At 40.1% G+C, this 15699-nt stretch overlaps 1 protein-coding gene across 1 annotated transcript; it reads left to right on the top strand.

The window, feature by feature from the left end:
* The first annotated feature begins 8473 nt into the window (after positions 1-8473).
* terf2ip (telomeric repeat binding factor 2, interacting protein) lies at positions 8474-13545 on the top strand. Its single transcript, XM_083533685.1, has 4 exons — positions 8474-8592; positions 10160-11062; positions 11658-11770; positions 12606-13545. The coding sequence occupies exons 2-4, from the start codon at positions 10174-10176 to the stop codon at positions 13203-13205; spliced, it is 1602 nt and encodes a 533-aa protein (XP_083389811.1). The 5' UTR covers positions 8474-8592; positions 10160-10173; the 3' UTR covers positions 13206-13545.
* The last annotated feature ends 2154 nt before the right edge of the window (positions 13546-15699 follow it).

The raw sequence follows: 15699 nt of genomic DNA, 5'->3' as shown, positions 1-15699 counted from the left end.
GGGGCAGACTTTAATGGGCATGTAGGTGAAGGGAACAGAGGTGATGAGGAGGTGATGGGTAGGTATGGTTTTAAGGAGAGGAATGTGGAAGGGCAGATGGTGGTAGATTTTGCTAAAAGGATGGAAATGGCAGTGGTGAACACGTATTTTAAGAAGAAGGAGGATCATAGGGTGACATATAAGAGTGGAGGAAGGTGCACACAGGTGGATTATCTTCTGTGTAGGAGATGCAACCTGAAGGAGATTGGAGACTGTAAGGTGTTGGCGGGGGACAGTGTAGCTAGACAGCATCGAATGGTGGTCTGTAGGATGGTTTTGGAGGCGAAGAAGAAGAGGAGGAAAGTAAGGTTTGAAAGAAGAATAAGATGGTGGAAACTGAAGGAGGAAGAGTGTAGTGTGAGGTTCAGGGAAGAGGTCAGACAGGGGCTTGGTGGTGGTGAAGAGGTGCCGGATGATTGGGCAACTACCGCAGGAGTGATGAGGGAGGCAGCTAGAAAAGTACTTGGTGTGACATCTGGAAATAGAAAGCAAGACAAGGAGACGTGGTGGTGGAATGAGGAAGTGCAGGAGAGCATTAGGGGAAAGAGATTGGCAAAACAGAAGTGGGATCGACAGAGTGATGAGAAAAGTAGGCAGGAGTACAAGGAGATGCGGCAGCAGGTTAAAAGGGATGTGGCGAAAGCCAAGGAAAAGGCATATGAGGAACTGTATAAGAGGTTGGACACTAAGGAAGGAGAAAAGGATTTATACCGATTGGCCAAGCAGAGGGACCGAGCTGGGAAGGATGTACTGCAAGTTAGAGCAATAAAGGATGGAGAGGGAAATGTGTTGACTAGTGAGGAGAGTGTGTTGAGAAGATGGAGGGAGTATTTTGAGCAGCTGATGAATGAGGAAAATCAGAGAGAGAGAAGGTTGGAGGATGTGGAGTTGGTGAAGCAGGATGTAGATAGGATTAGTAAGGAGGAAGTGAGAGCAGCGATTAAGAGGATGAAGAATGGAAAGTCGGTTGGACCAGATGACATACCGGTAGAAGCGTGGAGATGTTTAGGAGAGATGGCAGTGGAGTTTTTAACCAGATTGTTTAACAGGATTCTGGAAGGGGAGAGGATGCCTGAGGAATGGAGAAGGAGTGTGCTGGTACCGATCTTTAAGCATAAGGGAGATGTGCAAACCTGCAGTAACTACAGGGGAATTAAGTTGATCAGTCACACCATGAAGTTATGGGAAAGAGTAGTGGAAGCCAGGCTGAGAGAAGAGGTGACCATCTGTGAGCAACAGTATGGTTTCATGCCGAGGAAGAGCACCACAGATGCCTTATTTGCTTTGAGGATGTTGATGGAGAAGTATAGAGAAGGACAGAAGGAGCTGCATTGTGTATTTGTGGATTTAGAGAAAGCGTACGACAGGGTGCCGAGAGAGGAGTTGTGGTATTGTATGAGGAAGTCAGGTGTGTCAGAGAAGTATTTGAGGGTGGTGCAGGACATGTATGAGGACAGTGTGACGGCAGTAAAGTGTGCAGTAGGTACGACAGACTGGTTCAGGGTGAAGGTTGGACTACATCAAGGATCGGCCCTGAGCCCTTTCCTGTTTGCAGTGGTGATGGACAGGTTGACGGACGAGGTCAGACAGGAGTCTCCCTGGACTATGATGTTTGCAGATGATATTGTGATTTGTGGTGAGAGTAGAGAGCAGGTTGAGAAGAGCCTGGAGAGGTGGAGATATGCGCTTGAGAGAAGGGGAATGAAAGTCAGTAGGAGTAAGACAGAGTACATGTGTGTGAATGAGAGGGAGGGCAGTGGAGTGATGCGGTTGCAGGGTGAAGAGGTGAAGAAGGTGGAGGAGTTCAGGTACCTGGGGTCAACAGTGCAAAGTAATGGAGAGTGTGTTAGGGAAGTAAAGAAAAGAGTGCAGGCAGGGTGGAGTGGGTGGAGAAGAGTGACAGGAGTGATTTGTGATAGAAGAGTATCTGCAAGAATGAAAGGGAAAGTTTATAGGACTGTGGTGAGACCTGCGATGTTGTATGGATTAGAGACAGTGGCATTGAGTAAAAGACAGGAGGTGGAGCTGGAGGTAGCAGAGCTGAAGATGTTGAGGTTTTCGTTGGGAGTGACGAGGATGGACAAGATTAGAAATGAGTTTATTAGAGGGACAGCACATGTAGGATGTTGTGGTGACAAGGTGAGGGAGGCGAGATTGAGATGGTTTGGACATGTGCAGAGAAGGGACATGAATTATATTGGTAGAAAAATGCTGAAGATGGAGCCACCAGGTAGGAGGAAAAGAGGAAGGCCAAGGAGGAGGTTCATGGATGTGGTGAGGGAAGACATGCAGGTAGTTGGTGTAAAAGAGGCAGATATAGAGGACAGGGTGGTATGGAGACGGATGATCCGCTGTGGCGACCCCTAATGGGAGCAGCCGAAAGAAAAAGAAGAATAAGACACTAAACGTAGTTTGAACTGAAAAAAAACTCAAAACACAAAGCACTTAATCTGGAAGACTTTTTCATGGTGAAAATATCACTAACACTTGGTTTCTTTTTCCATAATGAATATTAAAAAAAAGTTATTTGCAGAAAACCTTACTACAATGTGAAAGAGTTTAGGCAATAATATAATCTTCCAACCAATCAACTTCAAGAATCTTTATTGCTGTGGTTTATAATTACATTTATGGCATTTGGCAGACATCTTTAGAAAGAGTGACTTACAACTGAGCAGGGGAAGGTTAAGGGTCTTGCTCAAGGGCCCAGCAGGGGCAGCTTGGTGGTGGTGGGATAAGCAAGAACAAAAAAAATAAATAGGCTATGAAATTCCATGTTAGTTTAATAACCCCATCTTGTCTACTATCAGTCTACTTCCTGACACATGCTGTTATTATGATATAGATACGAAAAGCGGATCTGCCCGATTGTCTCTATAACTGCCTGCTCGAACATGTTCCCTCTCCATGTGTTTTGTCCTCAGCAGACATGCACAAATCCAAGACCTTTCATTAGCAAACCTGTTCAGGGTTTGTTGCTGGGTGACTACACGCACTGTCGGGAAATTGAAAGGTGTATTATTACTTTCGAGACAGCAAAAGCATTTTATTGATCTAAACTTGCAAATGTATTCTTTTTTTATAAAAATGCTGCGATATTCATCAGGCGCACTGGATTATCTTGGCAATTTATAAATGATTTCTCTACTGGAGAAATCATCTGCTGTTTCTGCAGAATACATTTCCTTCTCTCTGTGAGGTCTAGCTTTATGGCAGAACAAAACAACATTCAAATGATTATGAAGGTACATAAATCTTTGGACTGGTTAAAAACAGGAGCAAAGAAAACAGCTCGTACCACCATATTTTATGAGTTATACCGAAAGGCTATACCGAATGCACTTTATATTGTGTAGGTGAGGTGAGGAGACCTGGAGCGTAACCCCATACAGTTTCTCACAAAAGTGAGTACACTCCTCACACTTCAGCACTCACTTTAGTAGATCTTCTCAAGGGACAATACTATAGTAATGAAACTTGGATGTATTTTAGAGTATCAATGTGCAGTTTGTACAGCAGTACAGATTTACTGTCCTCTGAAAATAAATTAACATGCAGCCATTATTGTCTAAATAACTGGCAACAAAAGTGAGTACACACTAAGTGAATCTAATAGTGTCAATATTTTGTGTGAGCACCATTCTATCCAGCGCTGCCTTAATCCTCCTGGGCATGGAATTCACCAGAGCTGCACAGGTTGTTGCTGGGATCCTCTTCCACTCTTCCATAATGACATCACAGAGCTGCTGGATGTTAGACACATGGTGCTTCTCCACCTTCCGTTGGCGGATGCTCAGTAGGGTTCAGGTCTGGAGACATACTTGGCCATTCAATCACCTTCACCTTCAGCAAGGCAGATGTCATCATGGCGGTGTTCTTCTTCAGAATGTCACAGTACATGTTGGAATCTATGTTTCCCTCAATGAACCGCAGCTCCTCAGTACCAGCAGCACTCATGCAGCCCCAAACCATGATGCTACCACCACCATGCTTAACTGTAGGCAAGGCACTATATATTCATTCATTCATTCATTCATTTATTCATTCATTCATTTTCTCCCGCTTATCCGTAATTCGGGTTGCGGGGGCAGCAGTCTAAGCAGGCCCCCGCCTTCGACTGCTGCCCAATCCTCACAGCACCGTCCCTTACGGTCCCTCCTGCAGGTGGTGAGCCCACGGGAAGGCGGCCCCACGTCACCCCGACGTCACGGACCTTGATATTTCCCTCGTAAGGGACCCCCGGAGCATAGAGGGTTAAGGGCCTTGCTCAAGGGCCCAAGAGTGGCAGCCTGGCGATACTGGGGCTCGAACCCCAGACCTTCCGATCGGCAACCCAGCGCCTTAACCGCTGGAGCCGATCGGAATATATATATATATATATATATATATATATATATATATATATATATATATATATATATATATATATATATATATATCAGCAGGTAACATTTTAGCAGACATTTCTAGAGGGGAGTGGTAGCTCAGTGGTTAAGGTGTTGGGTTACTGATCTGGGCTTCGAGCCCTGGTATCGCCAAGCTGCCACTCTTGGCCCCCTGAGCAAGGCCCTTAACTCTTTGTGCTCCAGAGAAGCCGTATCATGGCTGACACAGCTTCCGAGCAAGCTGGGATATGTGAAGATAGACTTTCATTGTGCTGTAATGTATATGTGACGTGTATGCTGTTTGATCAAAGGGTTAAAGCACTTACGCTTCATTCGGAGTGTGTTGTTTGGCTGTGTGTTGCATTTTTTACTACCAGCCCATAAAGACATTAAGACAGAAGAATTTGTGATTTCACTGCAGTTGGCAACGAGCACTGAGCAAAAGCCTTGTTACTTCCTTCGAACCACATTTCTATTTGAGGAGAAGCTGAACTGCAAGGAATAAACTAGAGTGTTTACACAAGACCTGTAAATATCCCAGCTATGTTCATACACTCCGTGCCCATTTTTTTATCATCATTGAAAAATGCGTTCAGGCTGGAAAACGATAACTAGTAAAATGGGTTACTTTAAGCAAGGAACGTAGTACGTGAGAGAATGCACGTTATTAATTGCAATAATAGAAACAGTTGAATTTGATATGAGGGAATGTGAGGCCATTGGAGTGAAAAACGCTAATTTGTTACAGGATTTATTATACATCACATCAGAGCAGAATCTGATTGGTCAGGAGGTATTGATTAGTTTTCTGTAACAGCAGCTCCTACAGTATCCTGGTTTTATATTAATACCTTTGTTTTCATACTCTCATTTAATAAATGAGTATAAATTATATATTATTATTTATATTATAATTTACAAATGGAGATTTATTTTAAGAGTTTAAATCGAATACAATATTTAGGGAAACTATAGCATAAATGTAAGGATGTCCCTGATTAAGGATTTTCATAGTCGAATCAGAATTGTCAAGTCTTGCCTATAGTTGACTGATACCATACATTGTCAAATATTTAAATCCCTGCCGCCAAGATGCTCCTGTGCCGGTCACTTAACTTGAATCTGTCATGGGGGGTTGGATTTATTCCCACATGTTAAAAAAATTATTTTCAAAGCTTCTATCTTTTCACATTATTTTTATTCACAGCATTATCATAATAGGCAATCCCACAAATAATAATCCCACAAATTCAGTTCAATTGAGTTTTATTTGTATAGCAATTTCAACAATAGACGTTGTCCCTAAGAAGCTTTACAGAGATAAATAGTTTATACAATTTACTTTATATATTTAATGTATATGTAAGTGCCTAAAAGTTTATCCATAATGAGTGAGGCAGAGAAGGTCTTCTCCCTGAGAAGGTATGAAGAAGGAACCTTGAAAGAAACCAGACTTAGAAGGGAATCCATCCTCATCTGGGCGGCACCGAATGCCCATTAGTTACAGTTTTATTACTATTGATTCTGATTCTATGATTCTGTTCGGTAATGCATGCTTACATGCTGAACTGTTTATGCCAAATGTAGTCCTCTCCATTTAGTTCTTGAGCTCTGGAATAACTTGATGGATCTTTAGGCTGTTCATGTGGAACCATCCTCAGCTGAACTGAGTGGTCTGCAATTAAATAGAACTTTGTCCAGATACCACAGCTATCATGACAATAGTGGGAGGAGCCTATATTAACTGTCAATCACAGTGAGACCAGCCAATCATGGCTGTAAGTTCATGCACGTGTAAGAGCGCAAGAGAGTGTGTTCGATTGTTAAAAAACGATGTGAGGTTGGTTTCACGTATCTTGGAGGAATTCACACTCTCATTGGTTTGTAGTTTTAATGTGATGGGGAGAGCTGGCTAGTGGACATGGCTCAAGCTAAGAGAAAAAACGGAAAGGAGTAAATGATGCGAATAAATGAATCCTTAGTGGTATAATAAATTATGGTTGTGTCTTTACTCTGAAACAAAAATTTTATTTCAGTTCAGGTTTCGTATTAATCTTGAGCTGAGGGCGTTTCTGAAATAGCAGCATGTATTACTTGATTGTGCTCCAGAGCAAGGCTTTTACCGTCCTTATGATTTGTTGAGCTAGGTTTGACATTAATCCTAGATTATCTCTAAACCCTGTTTAATATAATCCATGTTTTCGCAGGCCGCATTTTGATTTATGGAGATCACTACGTGGATTTCCAACATAAACCTCTCACCCATCGCGACTACAAACCTCGCAGGTTATTACCTGCATTACTTCAGTGTCTAACACGAGCCCTAAGAGCTCACAGCCAACATTAACATGCCCTCATAATGGCCAACTTTGTCTGCACTGTGATTGAAATGTTTGAGAGTCCAGACATGATCGCTAGTCCAGCTGGAGGACTTGGCCCTGGCCTGTTATGTTTTGTACAGAAAAAGCACTCAGTGAAGTTGGTGAGGCTGAAACAAGGTGTTATTACAGGCTCATAATCAAAACCCAAGCATGAATATTTGGCTCTGAATCGCACTGATTAATAGACTCTGCTGGTTTTTTAAGAATGCAGCTTAGAAATCAAGAAGGTCTTAAAAGCCGCCTTGATGGCATTGCATAAAATGATTTGCATAATGGAGCCTTTAAGGAACCTGATTGGAAAAAAATATATATATTTTTATCCCATTGTGACAAATCAATTTTATTTCAGCTAATTATTTTATATGAGGTTCTTGATCAAATGCAGAGTCTTAAATGATATACTATAACTAGTCTAGAGCTCTTTCTAAGAGAATTTCCAGTCTGGTCACACTTGACAGATCCAGATTAAACCCACAAATGTAGAAAGTCAGGGAAGAAAAAATAAGTTATGTAAGAAGGTAATTTTAATTTCCAGGTTTTCCAGTTTTCCAGGTCTTTAGTCCCTGAGATGATCCAGGGCTTGAGTTTCCTTAGTCCCCAGGATGAATCAGGTCCTGAGTTTTTTTTTATTCCCCAGGAGGATCCAGAAATTGAGGTCTTTGTTCTCTGAAATGATCCACGCCTTTAGTTTTCTTAATCCTTGAGTTTCTTGAGTTTTCTAGATCTTTAGTTCCTGAGATTCAATTCAATTTAATTCAATTCAATTCAATTCAATTCAATTCAATTCAATTCAATTCAATTCAATTCATTTTTATTTGTATAGCGCCTTTACCAATGAACATTGTCTCAAAGCAGTTTTACACAGATAATGTGGTGATAAAAATAAATAAGATGTTCTTTATAAGTGTAAGTTTGTCCCTGATAAGCGAGCCGATGGCGACTGATCCAGGAGATGACCTCAAGACCTGGAGATGATCCCGGTTTTGAGTTTCTTTAGTCCTCAGAATGACCCAGGGCTTGAGTTTCCTCAAAACTTGATGTAAATTGATGAAGTGGTTTCTCTGACGCACTTAAGTGTGGTATGAATGAAATTTTTTCTTCCCACTATTTAACCCCCACCAAACATTTCAACAAACTTTTAAACCCTTAAAACTTCAAAATAAATCATATATAAAGTAAAATGCTATTTAAACTGAAATCAGAAACAATATAAAGCCACAGACGAAACAAAAGTAAAAATACATGTTTGGCTCCATCTAGTGGTAGATTATTAGTATTGCATATCATAACTCGGCTAAACTAAAATAATAATAATAATAATAATAATAATAATAATAATAATAATAATGATGGTAAATATTATTATTATAATTATTATTATTTATTCATTTATTTTTATCAACCCGATTCCCGCTTAAAAAATCCCTCTCTGGGCAATGAAGCCTAGTCACAGTAAGCAACCTCCAACACTATATTTCCTGTATGTTATGATAAAAGTCCCTCTTCACAAAGAGTATACATCTCAGCCCATTGTTTTGATATGTACAGCATTAAGATCAGTTTATATAACAAATATATTGTATTTATACTTAGTATCATGTGCTAGTATAGAGCGAAATCATGTGATAATGAGGGCTGTGATGTTTAAAAGAATTTATATATAGTCAGAATTGACTATCAACCAACGGCAACAAGTTCCTAGGACTTTTAAAGCTGTTATGGAATTTTAGTTCCTGCTTCACACTTCAACATCCGGTTCCGCCCTGCAGTGGAGCAAAAGCGAAAAGGTAAAGGCTGTTGAGAAACAGTTGTAGTTTCCTCACCAGGAGCGCGTTTGTGTTCATTAAATAGCAGCAGTGAATGTTGTCAGTGTGTGTTTTATATTTGGTTATTTGATATAAATGAAGCAGCTGTGCGGCTCTACATCTGGAGTCTGCTGACTCTTGTATATACGTTTATTGTACCCAGTCAGCTGACTGGTCACGTGACGTGTAAAGTAACGGTCATTTTCACACCTCGCGCCATGTGGATCTCCTGATTAGGGCTGCAGCAATCGATTATTTGAAAGTAATCGAGTATTCTAACGATAAGTCAATCGATTAATCGATCAATCGGGCAATAAATACTTCATTAAAGTGCGGTACTAAATATACAATAGGAAAATAAGACAATTCTCTTAAAACAAACAAGTAATATGTGTTCCCTGTAGAAAATTTTGATTGTGGAAATTGCATACAAGAATATTTGTGAAAACCACCTATTAAGTGCATTTAGTTGCCATATAACATAAAAATATAAATATATAAACACAAATACAAATTTTTTTTTTTTTAAAAGGTAAACGCACTGTACGGTGTTTTCTTTGATTTAGTTTGAACCTTTTGAAAACTTCCTGTTGTGTCTTTTGGCTTGACTCTTGTCCTCGCCAGACCCCTGGCTGGTGTGTCAGTAACAATGGTCCATGTGAAGTTAACTGGACTTATTTTAGTATTCAAATTGCTCAATGATCCTGAAAGCATGTCTTCCAGGTCCTGGGGAGATGGTGGTACCAGTCGAGCGGTGGTTGAGGATAGGAGGGAGTGTGGTGCAGTGTTGGGGTGAGATAAATGCTGTGAGGAAGGAGGATGCCGGTCCAATTATTCGCCTTGAAGACGATGGTTATAAATCTAATGCGGACAGCTACAGGAACATCGAGGAAAGAGAATCGCGAAAGGTCGAAAACTAGTCGCGCGGTTGCGTTCTGGATCAGTTGCCGAGGTCGGATGTGAGTTGCGGTCGAGTCTTGAGATGACGACGGACTGAACAAGCACCTGATTGGCCAATAACATTAATAATACAATAACAATAGTAAACAAATAACAATAACATTAATAACATTATGTCCTGGAGCGTTTTATTTCTCTTATACCACAGGAGTGCCAGTTTGGGTTGCCAGTTATGGTATTGATTTTTTCAACATTGATTTTTGAACAGCCCATCATAGTTGTATTGCTTTTGTTCGTGTTATTGCTTATACTATTGCAGCTTTAAACACTTTTCTCCACCAGTCTATTTCTGTTTTTTTTTTTTTCTTCAGAAGACTTGTTTCAGACAGAGTGTTAATTCCTTCAAAAAGCCAAACCAAGAATCCATATTCTCACAGAAAGCCTTACCATATCAATCAATACACATCTTTCCAAAAATGTATATAAACATATATGAACATATTTTACCTAAGAAACTATATTCATCAATACAAATCTGCGATAACGAGTAAATAATAATAGAAAATAAACAGGAACTAGGTTTTTCAGGGTATTTGGTAACCCATATTATTTTCAATCCTCTAATTATTAAAATATTTTATTTTTTCAGATCTGAAGTAAACAATGGCATCTATTAAAAAGGAATCATCTGCCACATCCGCAGTCTTATTCCTGAATGCTAAAGGTGAACCCATGCGCTTCTTCATAAGACCTGGTCCCACCAAAGTGCAGCTTCAGCCGTTAATATCGAACGGTGGAGGCATCCTCTGTCGGAACCAGGAATCGAACGCCATTCTGTTAGCCAATCCCGGTGACATCACTTCTGTAGTACAGGGTGCCGGCCATTTTTACATCTCCACTCAGTATGTACACGACTGTGTGGCGCAGAACCAGCAGCTCGATCTGGAAAGCTACAGGTTCAGCAATGTACAGCCGGTCCGGACGAGGGCTGCGTCGCGTAAACACCGAGCTACGGGACGCATGGGTTACTCTAAAGAAGATGACACGGCCATCTTGAATTTCATCACCAAGCATCAAAAGGAAGCAAAAGGCAACCGGATCTGGCAGCAGATGGAGCTCCAGGGCATCACCGCTCACAGCTGGCAGTCCATGAAGGACCGGTTCCTCAAGCACCTGCAGCATAGGCTGAAAGAGAAATCCCACGAGAACAAAAAGAAAGTCAGCCCGCTGAAAGAGAGCTCGTCTTCTGAGGTCAGTATCTCTCAGTCGACACAGCAAAAAAAGAAAGCGGGGCTTGTTTCGTCTTTCGATTCAGACGCCACACAGATCAGCCAGGAGAAAGAGACAGGAGCCAAAGAACAACCAGATCTCCAACCTTCACCTGAAGAAACAAATGATCTTCAAGATCCACAGCTGGACGAAGCGAAGAAAGAAACTGATGGCAACGATCCAACGAGTGAGAAAGAGCAACCGAGCGACAATGAGACGCCTGAAGTCTCACTCAAAAGAGCCAGAATGGACACGGACTCCCCAGCAGAAGACCCGTCACCTGGTAACTCCTTATCCTGATGTTTTAATTAAAGTTAAATGAAAACGTGCACGTTTTTGTTTGCTGAGTGTTGAGCGAGAAAGCAGGCAGCACAGCAAGCACCTTTTAAAGTGAGATTTTCACAAGTTCTTTACTCATTCTTCGTCTCAAACGATCCTCGGACCAGCGTTAGCTTGTGTTTGATGTACCAAAGTGAAAGGAGATGCAGTGCAGTGTATGGTGAGCGTCTGGAGCGTATACACCAGTAAACATCTTAGAATAAAATAGACTGGAGGTGGTAGCTTAGGGTTCTGATCAGAAGGGTGTGAGTTTAAATCCCAGCCCCATCATGCTGCTACTGATGGGCCCTTAGCAAGGCCCTTAACCCTTTAACTGCTCAGTTCTATGAGACAATTCTAAGCCACTTTGGATAAGCGCATCTGCAAAATGCCATAAACGCAATTGGTAAAGTGAGATGTCAGTTGTTGCCATGGTGATAATAAAGACCCTATGCCTATATTAAAGATAGAGACTGTGTTAAAAAAATACCCGAGTGTTCATTTAATTTCAGATTTACCGATTTTCATTTATGTCGCATTTTAACTTTTTTTCAATTCAGGGCCAAGCAATCAGACGTCGCCTCCCAGGGAGAACCATCAACCTTCTGCACCTTCTGGATTGAGGTGTAGCATACTCGAGAGAGCTGCCAGAGAATTCGAAGACTCACAAGCGGTACAAGCTTTACTTCTGTTTCAAAAAGGAAAAAGAAGCCCCCCCCACCCCCCCTCCAAACTTTTAGTGTTTTTGTAAAGTAAAAAAAAAATACAACCTGTACAACTATTAAAGCGGGTGTCTAATGCTATTTAATTTATTTTGAGTTATTTATGCTTTATTTATTTTTAAAGATTATTTATTTTTGACTTCCTTTATGACATCATGGCATACAGCAACTAGAGCGAAAGCAAGAACACACCCACCACCATGCTTCATATAAAAGTCGTCAGCAGTCTTGCACAGGATTTGCTTGAGAGGAGTCTCCAGAAAAGTGGGGGTTTTTTTGGATGTGAACGATGGAGATCCTTGTTTAGAATTTGCCATATAGACGCGTCCTATAGTCGTCATCGCCGCCTCTGTTCTTAAAGTTTCATTTAAGACTCGGGATCTGATTCTGAATTGATTATGTACGGCTGAATCTGTTGTTGCTCCTGTTTTATTTTTCGATCAATACGCAAAAGATGTGCGCGCTCGCGACTCCTTAACTCCGCCCACGACACACCTCCAGGGGCTAGCCTGTTTTCCGACAGAAGCGTAAAACTGTATCTTTCTTTCTAAATCTGATCAAGACTTAAAGGATGCAATTCTCTATACTCTACAGGTACTCAAGACTTAACATGAGATTGGCCGCAACTGTGTTCTGTCCGCTTTAAAAAATGAATTGTGGCATTTGCAAAAGTATTTACACACCAATAAGCCAGTACTTAGAAACAATAATTTTTGCATCAGCCACAGCTTGCAATTTTTGGGTCTTAACAAGGACTTGCCCTATAACGTTTTTTTTCTTTTTCAGAATGATGGAAGTCAACAGGACCAATCTCAGGCACCATCAAGGAATGCTTCAGATACAGATGAGTCTCAGATCATGGCGGCACGTCAAAGAGCAATAATGGAACAGGAAGTGAATCCCGAGCATCCTCATGCCACAGAAAATCCTTCACCAGTTTCCCAAAACTACAGCAACACCCCAGGACCAGAGGATGATGAAGATGAGGACACAAGTCCCAGCAGTGCCGCTCTACCCACGACATCCAACGCTCACATGTTCCTCTTTCAGCAGGAGTCCCAAGAGGATTTCAGCCAGCCTTCCGAGGAAGATCTGCTCTCACAGAGTTTATTAGAGACACAGCAACATGTCATCAGGTTGATGCAGGAATCCAAGAAAAACTTGGGCGAGGTGATGAAGGGGTTGTTAAAGGTCAACGGTGATGTCTTACTGGCTCGCTCGTATTTGCTAGAAGGATATGATGCTGAAGTCCACGGGCGTATCTGGACACGAGAGGATGACGAAATACTCCGTTCAGCCAATTCTCTCCAGTTTGAGAGGCTTCATGAGAAATACGGAGTCAATAGCGTGTCTAAGAGAGCGGCTTTTCTGAAAGTAGACTTATAGCAAATAAAAAAAACGCAACTCAGGAATGTCATTAGTTTTTCGCAGTCTAGAACATGAACTACTTTTTTTAATCACTGTCATTCATGGACTATAGATGTTGTGACTATAAAGCAGTGTTTTTATATCAGCATGATTTTTAATGACTATTTGTAAAAAAAAAAAACAATGACAATAAAATATTATTCAAAGTATTGGATTATTTATGGAAACTGGATTAAATTACATTTGTATGCGCAGCAAAAATCTCAAACGCAACCTAACTGTTCATTTACACCAAATTATTTCCATAATTTATTCATTAATAATAATAAAAAATAAAGATTGTCATTATTTTCACTCTCTGATCTATCTGTCGGTCCATTCATCCATCTATCTATCTCGTTAATTTTTATTTTTATTTTGCAAATTTTAGGGTTTTCCCAGCTGAACCCCATTTATCACATATTTTATTACGTATCACCATTTAATATTAAAACATGACATATACAAATGATCTAGTTTAAGCTCAGGCAAACTGCACCCTGGAGTACATTAAATATTTATTTTACGTTTAAATTATATTCCTGTATTTCACATTATATTGAAAATGAGTTTTTTATTTATTTTTCTCATTTGATGGTCAGTGCTGGATTTTTACTTTTGGTATTCCAGTGAAAAGTGAGTGCAGATGTTACATGGGATGTTGCCAGTGCAGGTACGGTGTTTATTAGCAGAAAAAATTGATATCTAATAGCTTTCTATGGAAGCTCCTAAAAACAAAAGAGCAAGAGGTTGTTTTTTTTTTTTCCTTTACTAACATTTCTTGACGTGAAACATAAAATCAATGAGAAATATGACTTTGATTAGATGAGATGTCAATCCTGAAAGTCCCAGAATGCAAAGCCGCTGTATGATGCTCTGATGATGAGCGTGATGGTCAGGAAGCTGATCTGCTGATGAGCAGATGAGAAGGTGAGAGAACTCGCATCACTAAAGTGCTGCTACTGTATATTGCTTGATCACAAATGTTGAGCTCAGTAGCTCCTACTTTTATACCAAAGACTGTAGAAAAAACATCACTTATAATCTTATACTCCAGTGCTCATGTTAGTTCTCTCTCTCAACTGTATTGTTGAAAGATTTAACTCTCATCAAGATCAAACTCTTGATGTCACCCAAATGAGGATGGATTCCCCTTTTGAGTCTGGTTCCTCTCAAGGTTTCATAACATCTAAGGGAGATTTTCCTTGCCACAGTCGCCACGGCTGCTCATCAGGGATAAATACACACCATTCACCTTCACTGTTAATTTCTGTAAAGCTGCTTTGAGACGATGTCTGTTGTGAAAAGTGCTATAGAAACAAACTTGACTTTCTTTGGGTGAAGATGGAATATGAATCCTATCAGCTGGTAGTCAAATGGCAATTATAGGAAACATGAAATGATGAAATATAAACAAAAAAGAAAATCTGCATTTTTCTGTTGTTTATATGTAATGAACAAGGAAAAAGAATTGGACAGTGAGTGACTGATTATAAGAAAGTTATGTGCACAGATTAGTCCAAATTGTACATTTGTAGCTCTAACAGAAGAACTTGAGTAAGATGGAGAACATAAGATGTTAGCAGACTGCCTCACCCCCACAGTCAAACATGGAGGTGGAAGCTTAATAGTTTGAGGTTGTTTTGGGGCAGGGAATGTTGAAGACTTATTCTGTGTCCAAATAAATACCAACATGGCAACCATTCCATATTTCAACACCATGCAATTCTGTCTGGACTTCAGCTAATTGGAACCAATTCACCATACAACAAGACAATAAGCTGATGCATTAACGCTCTGTAAGCGCTGTTTAGAAAGCAAAGAGTTGACCGCAGTGTTTTCTCTCATGAGCGTAATTGTTTTAATGATGGTATTAGCCTGATTGTCTGGAAGCTGAACTGTTCGAGTAGATGAGGAGGTAAGAGAGAGTTCACGTCAGTAAAAAGCTGTTGCATCGCTTCGTCTCTAGATGAAGACGAAATACAGTAGATATTGTGTCGGAAGGCCGATGTCGATCATTGTAGGAAACACTATTATTAAAATTATTAACAAATCTTAAAAGGTTCAAACATTATTACAAGAATTTCAAACCATGACGAAGATTTTGAGACATTGCGGCTTTAAACCTTACAAAAAGTTGAAAACAAGAAGTTTAAAACGTCACAAAAGGTTTGAAAGATTACAAAGTTTGAAACATTGAAAAATGTCTGCCACAGTACGAAAACGTGTGAAACGTTATTACGAGAAGTTTGAAACATTATGAACATTTTTTGAAACATTATTACAAAATGTTTGAAATATTACAAACGTGTCAGAACATTATGCAGTTTGAGACATTATGAGATTAAATAGTATGAAAAGTTTAAAAGATTACAAACATTTTGAAACATTTACAGGTTTAAAACATTACAGAAAGGTTTGAAAGATTACAAAAAAAGGTTTTAAAAGAAAATTTCAACTTAAATTGTCCACA

This window comes from Silurus aristotelis, assembly GCF_946808225.1.
Source record: "Silurus aristotelis genome assembly, chromosome: 28".
Classification (NCBI taxonomy): domain Eukaryota; kingdom Metazoa; phylum Chordata; class Actinopteri; order Siluriformes; family Siluridae; genus Silurus; species Silurus aristotelis.
The sequence above is the reverse complement of the archived record's forward strand: the minus strand, read 5'-3'. Positions and strand labels throughout refer to the sequence as shown.

Excerpts from the sequence above, each read along its gene's own strand:
- terf2ip (XM_083533685.1), top strand. The coding sequence starts at position 10,174 with ATGGCATCTATTAAAAAGGAATCATCTGCCACATCCGCAGTCTTATTC. Across the intron at positions 11,063-11,657 it reads AGCAGAAGACCCGTCACCTG|GGCCAAGCAATCAGACGTCG; the intron begins GTAACTCCTTAT and ends TTTTCAATTCAG. Across the intron at positions 11,771-12,605 it reads AATTCGAAGACTCACAAGCG|AATGATGGAAGTCAACAGGA; the intron begins GTACAAGCTTTA and ends TTTCTTTTTCAG.